The sequence below is a fragment of the Colletes latitarsis genome, chromosome 12 (assembly GCF_051014445.1).
Source record: "Colletes latitarsis isolate SP2378_abdomen chromosome 12, iyColLati1, whole genome shotgun sequence".
NCBI lineage: Eukaryota > Metazoa > Arthropoda > Insecta > Hymenoptera > Colletidae > Colletes > Colletes latitarsis.
Window position 1 is genome coordinate 21,913,793 of NC_135145.1, and position 16,511 is coordinate 21,930,303.

Sequence of the window (16,511 nt, forward strand, 5' to 3'; positions counted from 1 at the left end):
AAAATCTCCCGTTAAAATTTCCCTCAGACCTGGCGAAACGCCACAAAATGTTACTCTCGATCAATATTAAAATTTCAGTCGTCGAAATGCTGTTTTCGGGGGACAGGGGGGCGCTGGTGGGGCATGTAAACGCGTCGTTGATGCATTTACGCTCACGCGTTATTAAAAGACACCCGTGGATCGGATTCGCGGTTGATAATAGCGCCGGTTACGAGTTCATTACTGCATCGCAGTCAAATGGGAGCGTCGGATCGGAATATGGGGCTATAGCGGCCAGTTAATCCATATTACGGTAACTTTATCTGGCAGCGAGGAATACCGCAGCGGACCAATCACAGCCCGGGCCCCCCTAACCGATGAGAGGATACATTATGATTAGTTTCAGCATACCGTACACGCGACCCGGCACGTATAACCTGACCTCGGGCCGACCGCGGGGTAAAATTACTGGGAATCGTGTCAATTGACTCCGCGCTTGAGAACCGTGAAACGTAATTCCACTTTCGACGCCCGTTACATCGGGAAAGTAATCGAAATTTCGGGTACGTACGTCGAGGGAGGGACGGTGCCCGAAAAATCCACCCCCTCGAGCCCGATCGATCGGTTCGCGGAGCGACGAGAATGCAACGAAGCCTCGAGAGGGAACCGAGATCTCGAAGAATCGATCCTTTAAGTACGGAAAGCAATTTAAGATACCCCCCCCCCCCCCCCCCGTAAACTGGGATTAATTTAAGATTGCTGTTCAAAAACTACCAACGCGATTACTTTTATTTTCATCCTAGTTTCTTTTTATTAGAAGAGCTTACAAGCTGGTTCGAGGTTTATATTCTCTGGAATATGAATTTTGAAAATAATTTGCGATCTTCCTGCGTATGGATATAATTTTTAATCGTTCGAAAGCGTGAATTTTTTTTATTAGGGTGGTACTACATGTTTGTTAATTTTTTACTAGTGCAATATTTTAAATATGTAATGGAATTTTATTGTACGTTTTATTATTTCGAATTTAATGTTTTTATTATTTTATTTCAAATTTGTCGAATTTCAGAAATTTCGAGAATCGACGAATTATTGAACGATAGATACATATGGGGCGATCTGATGTATAAATGGGTTTTAAAAATAATTGAAATATTTATTGTTTGGCTCGTAGAATGTACAGTTGATAGGCTAGTGTTCTTATGGTAGATTTTTAACTATTTATTCGACCCTCAGGGGGGTGAATTTTTTCTATATGAATAGTAAAATTCATAAAGTAGTGTTTGAATTTAGTTAATCAATTCAAGACTCGATTTTTACCAATTTAATTCTATCTTCAAGGGGGTGAATTCTTACTATATGAATAGTAAAATTGATAAAGTAGTATTCGAATTTAGTAGGTTAATTCCAAACTCGATTTTTAACTATTTAATTTAAACGAGCCTCAAGGGGGTGAATTCTGAATAATTAAAAAAAATATTAAGAATATTTAATATGTGGCTCATGTATTGATGAAGCAGTGTTCGAATTTGGTCGATTAATTCGAGATTCAATTTTTATTTATTTAATTTAAACGAGCCTCAAGGGGGTGAATTCTGAATAATTAAAAAAAATATTAAGAATATTTAATATGTGGCTCACGTATTAATAAAGCAGTGTTCGAATTTAGTCGATTAATTCGAGATTCAATTTTTATTTATTTAATTTAAACGAGCCTCGAGGGGGTGAATTCTTCCTATATGAATAATTTTAATAAATATTTAATATTTAGCAAGTAGAATGTAAAATTCACAAAGTAGTGTTATAATTTAGTCGGTTAATTCCAAACTCGATTTTTAACTGTTTAATTTAAACGATCCTCAAGGGGGTGAATTCTTCCTATATGAATAATTTTAATAAATATTTAATATTTAGCAAGTAGAATGTACAATTCACAAAGTAGTATTATAATTTAGTCGATTAATTCGAAACTCGATTTTTAACTATTTAATTTAAACGATCCTCAAGGGGGTGAATTCTGAATAATTAAAAAAAATATTAATAATATTTAATATTTAGCAAGTAGAATGTAAAATTCACAAAGTAGTGTTATAATTTACTCGCTTAATTCGAAACTCGCTTTTTAACTATTTAATTTAAACGATCCTCAAGGGGGTGAATTCCGAATAATTAAAAAAAATATTAATAATATTTAATATTTAGCAAGTAGAATGTACAATTCACAAAGTAGTGTTATAATTTACTGGCTTAATTCGAAACTCGATTTTTAACTGTTTAATTTAAACGATCCTCAAGGGGGTGAATTCTTCCTATATGAATAATTTTAATAAATATTTAATATTCAGCAAGTAGAATGTAAAATTCACAAAGAAGTACTATAATTTACTCGCTTAATTCCAAACTCGATTTTTATCTATTTAATTCAAATGATCCTCAAGGGGGTGAATTCCGAATAATAAAAAAAAATATTAAGAATATTTAATATGTGCCTCACGTATTCATAAAATAATGTATTATTCATTTATTTTGTATGATTAATTCGTGTCAATTTTTACCAATTCAATTCGAGCCCCAAGGGGGGTGAGTTTCTCCTACCATTTTGAAATAGTTTCAAAAAATATTTCCCAAGCCCATAGAACGTACGAATATAAGTATTCAAGTTTATTGAGTTAATTCGAGGATTTTTGCAAGATTTTCCCATAGGGGGTGGAATTTGTAAAGCCACCAGGGGGTGTAGGAACGCGAATCCAGATTAATGGCAGACAATCGGCGAGGTGTAGGAGGCCTCGAGCCTGGAAATGATTGATTCGATACCGGGGGCGAGGAGGGGTCGCCCTTTTTAAGATTTCTCTTTGAGGATCGTTCGCGTGTACATACCACCCCCCCTCTGCATTTTTTTGTGTGCCTCGAGTGTGTACTCGACGATAGAATAAGTAGCATACTGGCATTGCCGAGGGGTTCATAAATCTTTTGTCGAGAAGATCCCCCTTCTCTGCGGCTCGATCCAGGGAAAAAGCAAAAGGTCAAAAGCGGGCTGACGAGAGTCAGGGCGGATCCGAGCTCTGGTTCCTCGCAGAATACGAGCTAAAGTGTCCTCTTATCGGGGGTGTTGACTCGACCCCGCGATGCAACCGGGGGGTTGGGGCCGAAACGGGAATCGTAAATACGATTAAACCCCCGCGAAACTTGGATGAAGTTTCTCTCGCGTCATTTCTGACGACTACCGTAATGCGTCCCCCCCCCCCCTTTGGACGATTAGTTGGCCATTCTGTTATCGACTCGAGAACTTGGGCGAATTCTTTAATATCGAGTCCCGTCGAGAAACTTGTTTCCTCCGACGTTAGCTATATCGTGACGTGCCCCCCCGCCTCAAAGCAGGGAGTTCCGATGCATTAATATAATTTCCCGAAGGGAAGAACCGAATAAAATAAACTCTGGTACCGGCTACCATAAGTTTAGCCGGGACTCGGTAATCTCGTACTTTCGATCGCTGCGTCTCAAGGTAATTAAAAGCAAAACGGAGAAAATCAAAGTGCCTTCAAAATTGGCTGTATAATGTTACAAGTATTAATGAAAGAATTTTACATATATGCGTTGGAATGTTTCCATATTAAATGTGTTAACAATTGTTCGTAGTGGTAAGTTTCTCACAGAAAAGGAATTATTAATATTAGAATAATAGCGTCGTGGTGGTAGGGACGTTGGTAGAGTGGATGGTCAGTCGATCTAAAAAGTGCAGCTGCATGGCGTCACGTACCTGGCGGGATGGGTGACCGCTCGTTTTTTCACTGAATTCTACATTCTAATAAAATTATTCCACGAGTTCTACGGCTTAGACAACTAACTTGCAATTATCTAATGCAGAAATATGTGCGTTATAAATAATATAAACAAATAAAAATATAAATATAATACATCTTCACTGTAAAATTCACTGTAAAAGATTGTGTTATCATATTCCCAGTGCAAATGACTTACAGGGTTAATTTCGCAGAATAATGCACATATTTGAGCCGTTATAAATAATATAAACAAATAAAAATATAAATATAGTACATCTTCACTGTAAAATTCACTATAAAAAATTGTTATCATATTCCCAGTACAAATGACAACTAGTTACAGGGTTAATTTCGCAGAATAATGCACATATTTGAGCGTTATAAATAATGTAAACAAATAAAAATATAAATATAGTACATCTTCACTGTAAAATTCACTGTAAAAAATTGTTATCATATTCCCAGTGCAAATAACTTACAGGGTTAATTTCGCAGAATAATGCACATATTTGAGCCGTTATAAATAATATAAACAAATATAAATATAAATATAATACATCTTCACTGTAAAATTCACTATAAAAAATTGTTATCATATTCCCAGTACAAATGACAACTAGTTACAGGGTTAATTTCGCAGAATAATGCACATATTTGAGCGTTATAAATAATATAAACAAATAAAAATATAAATATAGTACATCTTCACTGTAAAATTCACTGTAAAAAAATTGTGTTATCATATTTCCAGTACAAATGACTTACAGGGATAATTTCGCAGAATTTATCTACTTTAAAATGAGAAAATATGAGAAAAATGGAATCGTTTTTACAAAATTAAATGCAACGTCATATATATAAATAAAAGACACTTTAATTGGAATAGTATATATATATATATTTGCTTAAAATAATTTTTCAAATGTATAATATCTAATTTTTGTTTAAATTCGTGAATGAAAAAGGATTTTTTGTTTTTCGTCAAAGTCAATCGACGTTTCGTGTAAAACAGAAGTGATCACACGTTGAAATATGCATTATTAAACAAGTTAAATCCCGTACGCGCAAGATATTACATTACGAATCGTTGAACAAATTTCCCTTGAAAAGCTGTTTTTTAAAAACGACTCGCCGCTGAACGGATCAACCGATTACCTTCAAATTTGATACTAATAATTCTCATAATATTCCATATTGATTCATCCGGGGATTTTTCGTTTTTAAATCCAGTAATTTGTTATTACAAAAATCGTGGACAGAAAAATCAGCATATTAATCCAAGAACCAGGAATAAATAAATTACCTTACAATCCATAATATCCCTGTACATTTTCATAAAAAATAAAAATCGTAACATAGGAAAGATCGCATTTTTATACTAATTCCAAACTGTCCCCCTATCTTTAATAATTTAAAGACGCTAACAAGTGCATCGTCGCTTTGTCCAATTTAGCGCCGCCAAAATGGTTTTCGCGGGAAATTTCCAGAGCACATCGCGTAGATAGGTTTTCGCGGCTCGTTATTATCGATTCGAATGCAGTTTTCGACCAGCAAAGGGAGCGGTTCCAGTCCAGCGATCTCCCTTTTATTCGTAATCGGCAGCCAGCGCGGCCAGGCGTCGCGGTTTCGATTTTTAAACGTCCCTCCCACCCCCACCCCCGCGCACCGAGCCTTGATTTACGACGTTCGAAAGGCGCGTGGATATTTCACGCAGCTATATATATTTTTGTTTTTTTTTTTCGCGCTCCCGTTTTCCCGCGATGCGTCGAAATATATCGCCCGCCGGTCGCGTCGATGATTTTTACGTTTCGGGGTCAACGATCCGGAAGATAAAAGCCCCGGAGAGAAATAGAGAGAAAACGAGCAGTACCCGTGTAGAGAGACCTTTCCGCGAAACGGGCAAGTCTACGGATTAACCCTTTAACTGCTATGGCCGCGTATATACGCCGGGGCGAATATATACGCCACGAACGTTTTCATCCGCCTTTTTGGTTGCATCGTCCGGTTTGCTACCGTTCTTTGATCTGTATCCATTTTGTTCCAGTCCGGTTACACGCGAATACTCTCTCTCTCTGTTCACTTTGAGAACGTTCTTTTTATTATACAGCTTGTGTTCCTAAAACGTGAGAGCACGGGAGAAACATCCCAAGATAAATTGTGCACAAGTATTCCCGGCCCTACTCTAGGTAACTTCTCAGCAATACCTAAGCGCATTACCTAGGCTTTAATAGACGAAAGTAACCCTCTGTAACTAGTTGGGCTTTTATAACCTTTCCCTTTGTGCTGGGGGAATACGATAACACAATCCTTTTACAGATTGTTTTACAGTGAAGATGTATTTTATTTGTTTATATTGTTTATAACCCACATATTTGTGCATTAGATGGTTGTGAATTAGTCGTCTAAGCTGTAGAACTTGTGGAATAATTTTAGTGGAATGTAGAAATTCAGGGAAAAACGAGCGGTCACCCATCCCGTCGGGTACGTGACGCCATGCAGCTGCACTTTTTAGATCGACTGACCAGCCACTCTACCAGCGTCCCTACCACCACGACGCTATTGTTCTAATAGTAATAATTTCTTTTCTGTGAGAAACTTACCACTATGGACAATTGTTAATACATTTAACGTGGAAATATTCTAACGCATATATGTAAAATTCTTTCGTTAATGTTTGTGACATTATATTATAAATGCAGCCAATTTTAAAGGTACTTTGATCAACATTTTCTTCATTTTGCAATCCGAAGATGGCGATACGATGTCTCCACGCTATCACCAATGAGCATTCGAGCTTCCCTCGGAAAGGGCATCGCGAGATATTGCCTATAAAAATATACACCAGCGCAACATATGGGAAACCAACTCGTGGAATCCTGTTCACCGTTCCACTTCGGTTTACGACGAACTATTCGCAATATGAAACTAATTGTGGCTCTCATGATAGTGTTAACGGAGTGCTATTATTAAAGGAAACCCTAGAAACTCAAACAGAGAAACGCTGAACCGTAGCTTCTATCCGAATATGTTAATGGGGATCTCGAAATCTCTAGATCCCCAGCTATCAGGGGATTTAGGCTACTCAATCCCCACACCGTTTCAAACTAAACCCATAGAAGAATTCTTCACACAAATTATTACCACTGCATTATAACTGTTAATTTCGTCCAAAATAAAATTCCATTCGAAATACCTTTTTCAAAGTACTCCTCTACAGGGTGTTCGGTCGACCGTGGGACAAATTTTAATGGAGGATTCTAGGGGCCAAAATAAGTCGAAAAAGAAGAATACTAATTTCTTAATGGAGGCTTCGTTAAAAAGTTATTAACAATTGAATTCAAACATTTCAAATCGTTCTGGAAAAATTATTTTCAGTTGCAGGGGCCCATTACAATAATTTTTGGTCATTAGACATACCCTCGAAATCCTACTCACTTTCGAGAAAAAAATTCGAGAAGGTGCCTAAATTTTCGACAAAATTAAAAAATTTCAAATCGTTCAGAAAAAAATATTTTCGATTGCGGAGGTCCATTATAATAATTTTTGGTCATTAGACATACCCTCGAAATCCTACTCACTTACAAGAAAAAAATTCGAAAAGGTGTGAAATTTTTCGACGAAAAAAAAAAATTTCAAATCGTTTTGGAAAAATTATTTTCAGTTGCAGGGGTCAATTACAATTATTTTTGGTCATTAGACATACCCTCGAAATCCTATCCACTTTTGAGAAAAAAATTCGAGAAGGTGTGAAACTTTTCGACAAAATTAAAAAATTTCAAATCGTTCAGAAAAAAATATTTTCGATTGCGGAGGTCCATTATAATAATTTTTGGTCATTAGACATACCCTCGAAATCCTACTCACTTTCGAGAAAAAAATTCGAGAAGGTGTGAAATTTTTCGACGAAAAAAAAAATTTCAAATCGTTTTGGAAAAATTATTTTCAGTTGCAGGGGTCCATTACAATAATTTTTGATCATTAGACATACCCTCGAAATCCTACTCACTTTCGAGAAAAAAATTCGAGAAGGTGTAAAATTTTTCGACAAAATTAAAAAATTTCAAATCGATCTAAAAAAATTATTTTTAGTTGCAGGGGTCCATTACAATAATTTTTGGTCATTAGACATGTCCCCGAAATCCTACCCATTTTCGAGAAAAAAATTCGAGAAGATGGACAAATTGCAGTTCTACAGCCACAACTTTAATCGTTTCATAACTTTTTAACGAAGCCTCCATCAAGAAATTAGTATTCTTCATTTTCGACTTATTTTGGCCCCTAGAATCCCCCATTAAAATTTTTCCCACGGTTCATCGAACACCCTGTATATTAACCCCTATTTAGACTCGAGTACTCTTCGAAAGTGCAATAGTCACGCCTATGCAGCGTTAACGTGGTTCTCATCGCGTATGAACAAAAGTCGTCAAAGTATAGGGCGTCTAATGGTTGAGACAAGCCGCGCCAAAACCGGTGCAAAGAGGATTTAATTGGCGGGTGTAACCGGCTAACGATAACAGCGTATCTTTTCAAGCGGTACCGTGTAAAAATAAGCATTAGCAGTTCATGGAATCGCAACGCGCGGAAAACGTTCGCGTCAGCGAAGGCTAGTCTCCTCCTCGATGTCCCCCACCCCCTCCTCCCCCTCCTCCAGCGCCTTTCATAACGGCAATATGCATTTCCCGGTGATTACAATTTCGGTTCTGCGGCGTGGTTTTCCCCGCGTTGTAGAATTAGCAGAAATTCTGGCTCAGTGGGCAAAACAGCGCCGTTCCCGCAATGCCAGTGGCGTATTAATAACACGTGGCTCGTGTAATTTCAATTCCTGCCGCGGCTCTATACGCGTCTCCATCGGAAAATAACGCACGGACGAAATTCATAACGACCTAACGAGCTTACGTTCCGGTTTACCAGCGCCCCCTAGATCCGGAGGATCGCCAAACGAGCCTACACGGTACGCTAAATCCCGACTCCGTCCTCGAAACTTCCAAAATTGCGACCATTTCGTCCGGCGGGTCGTTCTTGAAAGTTAAACTCCTCTTTCGCCCGTTTCTACGGCCCCGATCTCCCTCGAGAGCGTCTGCACAGTTTACTGGGCACAATTTGTGTACAGTGGAATAATTTCTCGACATTGGAAAATATTCTGCCCTTCGATAGCGACAAAACGTTGCTCTTGCGGTTTCTCGATATCTCGATTAGTTCGAGAGATATCGAGTACCAATATGGCGGCTGTCGCGTTCGAAAACGTCACCTCGGGACTTCGTACAAACTTCACTACCATGTTACTAAAAAATTGATCAAAACAAGGGTATTATCATCGAGTGTGTCTGTGAACCTTTTCGTAAAAAATTAAACAATACCGATTGTTTGAAAAATAATTAACTTTCTGGGTCTTTGAGATTACCGTGGAGTAATTGGTCTGGAGCAAATTTATAAAATATTTTCAGTCTGTGTTTTAATAATATTTGAAACGTATGAAGTTCGAATAAATTTTCCCCCCATCGAGAATCCTTTACACGGTTTCTCGGCGAAACTCGATCGCGTAACATAGTTTTTCCATTTTCGCGACCTGTTTGTCTACAAACGATTATAGAACCGCATGTATTCAAATTACCCGGAGGATGTAGCTCGAGGCAATTCTGTTTTCCCCGTTACAGGAGAAAAAGATTGCTCTTATCACTTTTCTGATACACCTCGCGCCGATGTTCTCGCGAAACGGCTCGCATCCTAACGACTGGTTGAAACAGATGCGTCGTAACGATAACTGTAACGCGTTCAAACACGACAGTTGCGGAACAAGTATATTTACGCGACCGTCAATTAACGTAAGTGGCAAAACACGAATAACTTTTACAAGTACGTTTGTCGCGTGCGCCGTGTTTGAATGTGCACAGTCATTAGCCTATCCTTTAATCTGTCTGGGCCATAAAACCGCCCTTAATGTTACCACAGGTTTCTTCTAATCGGCCGTTTCGTTCGTCGACACTCGACGATTACTGTTGTGGAATATTTACGGGGGAACCAATTTTTTCGAAGTCGAATTCGAAGGATGTTGATTACGAAAATGTTTGCAAATTTCGCTGTGATTCGAGGAAGACATGCAGGTGACCCTGAAAGATTTTTAACATTTTTAGAAATTTATTTGTATTGTAGAATTATAATAAAAAAAATTCAAAAGAATTTATGAGATATTGACTATGGAAATTTTTATAAATACCATTGTGATTCAGGGAAAATTTCGTTGTTCCTAACCAGGATATTCTTGCAAGATTTTAACCATTTTTTTAAATTAATTTATAGTTTAGAATTATAATAAAAAAAATTATGATGAATTCAGAAGATGTTTACGAGAATGTAACTATCGTTGTGATTCGAGGAAGATTGCAGATAATCTGTGAGATGACTCTGAAAGATTTTTACGATTTTTAGAAATTTATTTACAGTGTGGAATTATAATAAAAAAAAAATTCGAAAGAATTCAGAAAATGTTTATAAATACCATTGTGATTCAGGGAATATTTCCTAGTTTCTAATGAGAATATTCAGCATTTTTAAAAATTAATTTACAGTGTGGAATTATAATAAAAAAAAATTCAAAAGAATTCAGAAAATGTTGACTATGAAAATTTTTATAAATACCATTGTGATTCAAGGAAAATTTCCTAGTTTCTTATGAGAATATTCCTGAAAAATTTTACACCTTTTTAAAATTTAATTTACAGTCTGGAATTATAATAAAAAAAAATTCAAAAGAATTGATGAGATATTGACTATAAAAATGTTTATAAATACCATTGTGATTCAGGGAAAATTTCGTAGTTCCTAACGAGGATATTCCTGCAAGATTTTAACCATTTTTTAAAATTAATTTACAGCTTAAAATTATAAAAAAAAATTCAAAAGAATTCAGAAAATATTGATTATGAAATTTTTTATAAATACCATTGTGATTCAGGGAAAATTTCCTAGTTTCTAATAACGATATCCCTGACAAGTTTTCAACATTTTTAAAAATTAATTTACAGCTTGGAATTATAAAAAAAATTCAAAAGAATTGATGAGATATTGACTATAAAAATTTTTATAAATACCATTGTGATTGAGGGAAAACTTCCTAGTTTCTAATGACGATATTCCTGAAAAATTTTCAGTATTTTTAAAAATTAATTTACAGTGTGGAATTATAATAAAAAAAAAATTCGAAAGAATTCAGAAAATGTTTATAAATACCATTGTGATTCAAGGAAGATTTGCAGATAATCTGTAAGATGATCCTGAAAGATCGTCAACATTAAAAAAAATTTATTTACAATGTAGAATTGAAATAAAAAAAATTGTTACGTGGTCCAGAAACGAATCTAATAAAAATCAGTGATCTTTGCGTCTCAAATCGAAGAAATGCGAGATTCTAGGGGTTGTGGCGATCTGTATACTTTTATATCTTGGAAACAGACGCGTCACGATTAACGGTGAACCTAATTTCTCAGGCGTGGCGATATTGGTGGCCCTTTGGAGCGGAATATGCCGTAGCAACGACCAGTCTAGGGGTTATCAGAGCGAACAGCGATCGCGAGTCAATGCCAAGGGTTCATCGGCACAAACTCATCGGATGGGGAAAAAAAAGGATCGCGTCTGACGCGTTTGCACGGCTAAAAGATCCAAAAGGGACGACACTGCACGCTGAAACGCGTCCGTGCTCCGCCATCGGCCAGACAGAGAGGAATATCTTAAATAAAAAGTAAAGAATAAACTACTCATCACGTAACACTAATTACAAAATTATTTCCTCCGAGAATTAACGAACAAAATTGATAAACTGGCGTACAAATCAATACACAAAATGGTAAATAAATTAAATAGGAAAAGTTTCTTCAAATAGCTCCTCTGAAGATCCCAAGAGATGGTCGAAACGTCACATCGTAATAAAACGTTTTTAATGAAGAAAGATCACCGCTGGCCCGGGCCATTAATTAACGTAAATATCATTGTTCTCGAGCACGGTGACTATAACAATCTTCTCTACATCGATCGAGACGAAAGGTGTAGATTAATCTTCATCGTTCCAACCGTTTCTTTTCCCAAACTAACTTTCGTTCCCTTTGTGCTCGTTCGACTGTACTCGATTCTCGTCCGAAGAGTAAATAATAACGGTAGATAATTAAAAAGAAAGAAATTAATGATATCTAATGGATCCCGTGTTTAACACGGTCGAAATTGTCGCGTGCATTACTGCATGCAATTCTAATCAAGGTTTCAGCAGTCTGGTGGGAAATTATGGATCCAATGGGTATAATTATCGGTCCCGATGGAGCCTAAAATTTCCATGACCGGAGGTCAAACAACGGTACCTGCAGTTGGACTTTTCGTATCCAGGTATTCCCCCGAAACCTTCGTTTAAGGGACGAGTGGTTAAATCGGGGGTCACCGGTGACCGTCAGCGACAGTCAAAGCATTTCCTCGAGTTCCCGATCGATCGTCGTGCCCCGTGGTGGTTGCTTTTTAATTACGGCCGGACACTTTAATCCGTCACGCTCCATCGAACGTATTTTTTTATTTTTTTTCCCCCACACCCTGAATTTCTGGATCGAGGCGCGAGAAAATGGAAGCAAACGAACGGCGATGCACGAGCGAAATAACGATACGAGGTTTCCTTTTTCCGCGAACCGCGGTTATATCGGCGCGCTTTAATCATTTAAACGGGACACCGAAGTGGTCGATAGCTTTATATTCTTTCCTGGTATCCCCCCTCCCCCCCCCGGTTATGTCACTGATTAGGGTTTACAGTCACCGGGTTGCACGCGTAGCTCCCCTTCGCGCTAAGGGTGAAACAATAGTGGGGGAAGGTCCATGACCCTGCACCCGGTGCAACTTCCGTTCCGCATCGTCGTTCGACCACGCACCCGACGAGCGAGACGAGCGGTGTATCATTTTTATTTCGAAGCGTAGGAATTCCAGGGAGCTCTTAATCTCCCCGCCGTTACTCGAGGCGAGCTATTTTCGTCGGAGTCCTTTGTTATTGCCATACGCGGCTCGACCGCGCCTCGCGACAAGGGCAAAGCGCAGATAACGATGTCACTCACCGAGCTGGACGTACATCTTCGGCCTGATGTTCTCCTGCCAGGCAGCTAGGGCCAGGGTGACCGTGGCGACGACGCACCAGCCGGACAACACAGGATGCATCCTCGTTCCCAAGATGGTACGCCTCATCTTTTCTGGGTTGGTTCGAGCGTCGCCGGAAACGTGCCAGGATTCCTCCTCCGCGGCGCGAATAAAGAAAACTCACGTGTACAGATATACGTATACCGCACCAAACCACCGGGGCACTCTAATTTTACTCCCTGTCGCGACGCACAGCCTCCGATACCGGTAACAATGGAAGGAGAAAGGACGTGGTGTTTCTATCACTCGATTTTCCCTCCCTTTCTCTCTCCACTTTCACTGCAGCAGAACGTGCGAGGGTGCCGCAGTCACGTGCCGCGTGTTCCTCGTCGTCGCAGTCGTTGTCCTCCAGCTCTGCTCACGCATGTTTCCTTCGGGACCGGCTTCCTGGCCGCGCACATTCACGAGAATCGCACGACAACCCGTGGCAAGACGCGAGAGGGGCGGGGAGAACCACGGGGGGAAGAGAGACCGAGAGCCGCAATCGAAGTGTGTCTCTCGACGAAGTCACTCGACGACGCTGTACAAACACGCGACGGGGGAAAAAAAACGATCCGCAACCGCCGACGGTCGCCACCGAACTGACGCCGTGCAGCGCCGCGACAGGTGACACGCGACCCCCACCACGCCGTTCGCCCCCACCAGACGCGCTCGACGGTGACGCGCCGGCGCGACGCACCGTTTCTCCTCTCTCTCTCTCTGACGCGCGCGTCCCCGCGTGTGCGTGTCCTACGCGCCGCCGCCCACGCACGCTCGTCCCTCACGCACGTGGGTAAGAGTAAGAAGCGAGAGGGGGGACGGTGGACGCGGGGAAGGGGAATCGAAGGGAGAGGTACACACAGGAGACACCGGGCAAGCGCCGATTTTCAACCCCCGCCGCCCCCGCGACACGATCACGCCGCCGTCGTCCTCGACGTCCTCGTCGCTGGTATCTCGTCCACGCTACTGCAGCGCCGCCAATCTGCAACGAGGAAAAAAAACAGCATTTATTCCAGATTCGACGGTTTAAGACGCCCGCGACGAAAACTGTTGTTTTTTTTTAGCGTAACGTTTTGATTAATGTAAAACGCACTCCGACGTCAGGTGACAAATTATTATCTCGAGTTACCCACGCAGATTCTTGCTCTTTTTCGGCGCGTTGTTCGACGTTGGCTCTTGACCCGAATTTCCGCGGGGATATTTGCGCCGGCACGGATTTCACCACGCTTTATTTGCGCGAGGGTGCTGAGAGAGCGTAATAACCGTGCGGCTAACGATCATCTCGTTACGTTTGCGAAGCTTCCGCGGATATTCCACGGGAAAAAGATGGGCCCCTGCGACGAGTAACGCGAAAAAACGCCATGTTTATTTAATAATACCCCATCGAGGCTTCCCACGCGCGGATGATTTCCATCGATGTTTTCATCGGCCCAGGGGGGAGGGAAAAAAGGTTACCCGGGCGCAATCAAGCACGCGGGTTCAAATTATTCCCGTGCAAAATTACCGAACAACACGAATATCTAAAAATCTAAATTTAAAAGTGAATCTGAAATGTTACAACCGTGTTAACGAAAAGGGGAAATACGGCGCGTAATATTCGATCGAGTACGGAGCGAAAATAACCGAAAGTCGCGAATACACGCGATAACCGATTTACAAGCGACGATACTCTCGAAAATCCGCGTCGATTTTTACCCCAGCTGCCCCGCGATAACGACGTTACCCGCGTTCGTCGAAAATTTTCCGTACCCGGTTATCTGTATGCGGCAGCCGTCGCTACGTCGGCGACGTTGACGCTGTTCATTAATTTGCTGAATTAAAAGTAGCAGGGCGTACGTCGAACCCCCTAATTCCTACGGCCATGATTGGTCGTGTGCGCGACAGGGGGCTGCATCCTGGCCAGGTTTCGACGCGTTTGTGCCAGAACAGCCCTCTATAATACGCGAAACCAGCGACCGGCTCGCTACGCGCGCCTTTAAACGCCGCTGGCTTGGAACGGTCAGCGATGCGCGAGGATAATGGACGATTCGACACGACCAATGAAATATTAATAAAAACAGTCGACATTTTCCTTTGTTCAAGAGCCTCGACTACAGCTAAATTATTTCTTATCTGTGATAACGATTTTTCACGTGGTCCTTTTGCTAAAGAAATTCATCCAAAATGGTTTACAAAATCGTTGGAAATTGATAAAAGATAAATTGCAGTATTAGAAAATACATGATTTTTTTTATTAAAGTTTTTGGATGAACAGTGAGGTATTATGGACCAAAGTTAATTTTAAATCTTTCAATTTTATAATATTGATAAAAACAGTGTTCAAAAGCCTCGACTACAGCTAAATTATTTCTTATCTGTGATAACGATTTTTCACGTGGTCCTTTTGCTAAAGAAATTCGTTCAAAATTGTTGGAAATTGATAAAAAAATAAATTGCAGTATTAGAAAATACATGGTTTTTATTTTTAAATTTTTTAGATAAACAGCGATATATTATGGATCAAAGTTAATTTTAAATCTTTCAATTTTATAATATTAATAAAAACAGTGGACCTTTTCATTTGTTTAAAAACCTGGGACTAGAGCTTGCAAAATTATTTCTTATCTTTGATAACGATTTTTCACGTGGTCTTTTTGTTAAAGAAATTCGTTCAAAATGGTTTACAAAATCGTTGGAAATTGATAAAAGATAAATTGTAAAATGCATTATTTTTTTTCATTAAAATTTTTAGATAAACAGTGATATATTATGGATCAAAGTTAATTTTAAATCCTTCAATTTTATAATCAAACAGGATTTACATTAACAAATTCATAGATATTATTTTACACAAAAATTCCAAATAACCTCTGAATTAATATAAACCTTAAATCCGGAGGCTCACGTAAAAATAAAATGGTGGTTCAATACACAGGATTAAATCTATCAGACTTCTGGGAAACTGGGAAACAATGTTGATTTTTGGAAATTATTTCCGAAGATATGCAATGTATAATATAAATTTTCAATAGGTATACTAAAAGTATGTACTTTGAATAATAGTTGTGTAAATTTTCAATTGCAAAATGTAAATCTATACGGAGATACTAAATTTTTTATTTGTATAGTGAGAAGCTCAAGAAAAAGTGGAGAAAAACTGGGAAACAATGTTGATTTTTGGGAATTATTTCCGAAGATATGCAATGTATAATATAAATTTTCAATAGGTATATTAAAAGTATGTACTTTGAATAATAGTTGTGTACATTTTCAATTGCAAAATGTAAATCTATACGGAGATACTAAATTTTTTATTTTTATGGAGAGAAGCTCAAGAAAAAGTGGAGAAAAACTGGGAAACACTGTTGATTTTTGGAAATTATTTCCGAAGATATGCAATGTATAATATAAATTTTCAATAGGTATATTAAAAGTATGTACTTTGAATAGTAGTTGTGTAAATTTTCAATTGCAAAATGTAAATCTATACGGAGATACTAAATTTTTTATTTTTATGGAGAGAAGCTCAAGAAAAAGTGGAGAAAAACTGGTAAACAATGTTGATTTTTGAGAATTATTTCCGAAGATATGCAATGTATAATATAAATTTCCAATAGGTATATTAAAAGTATGTAC

General features: G+C 38.8%; 1 protein-coding gene across 3 annotated transcripts in view; it reads right to left on the bottom strand.

Annotated features, from left to right (window-relative positions):
- Window positions 1-13,566, bottom strand: part of Sema1a (semaphorin 1a) — a 365,473-nt gene extending 351,907 nt beyond the window's left edge. For all 3 annotated transcript variants that reach the window (XR_013080845.1, XR_013080844.1, XM_076779613.1), the window contains exon 1: window positions 12,839-13,566. Coding sequence is in view for 1 of the 3 variants with exons in the window: in XM_076779613.1 (XP_076635728.1) it covers window positions 12,839-12,965 (127 nt within the window). In the remaining 2 variants the exon portion in view is untranslated. The remainder of the gene's footprint in view (window positions 1-12,838) is intronic.
- Between the last annotated feature and the right edge of the window lie 2,945 nt (window positions 13,567-16,511).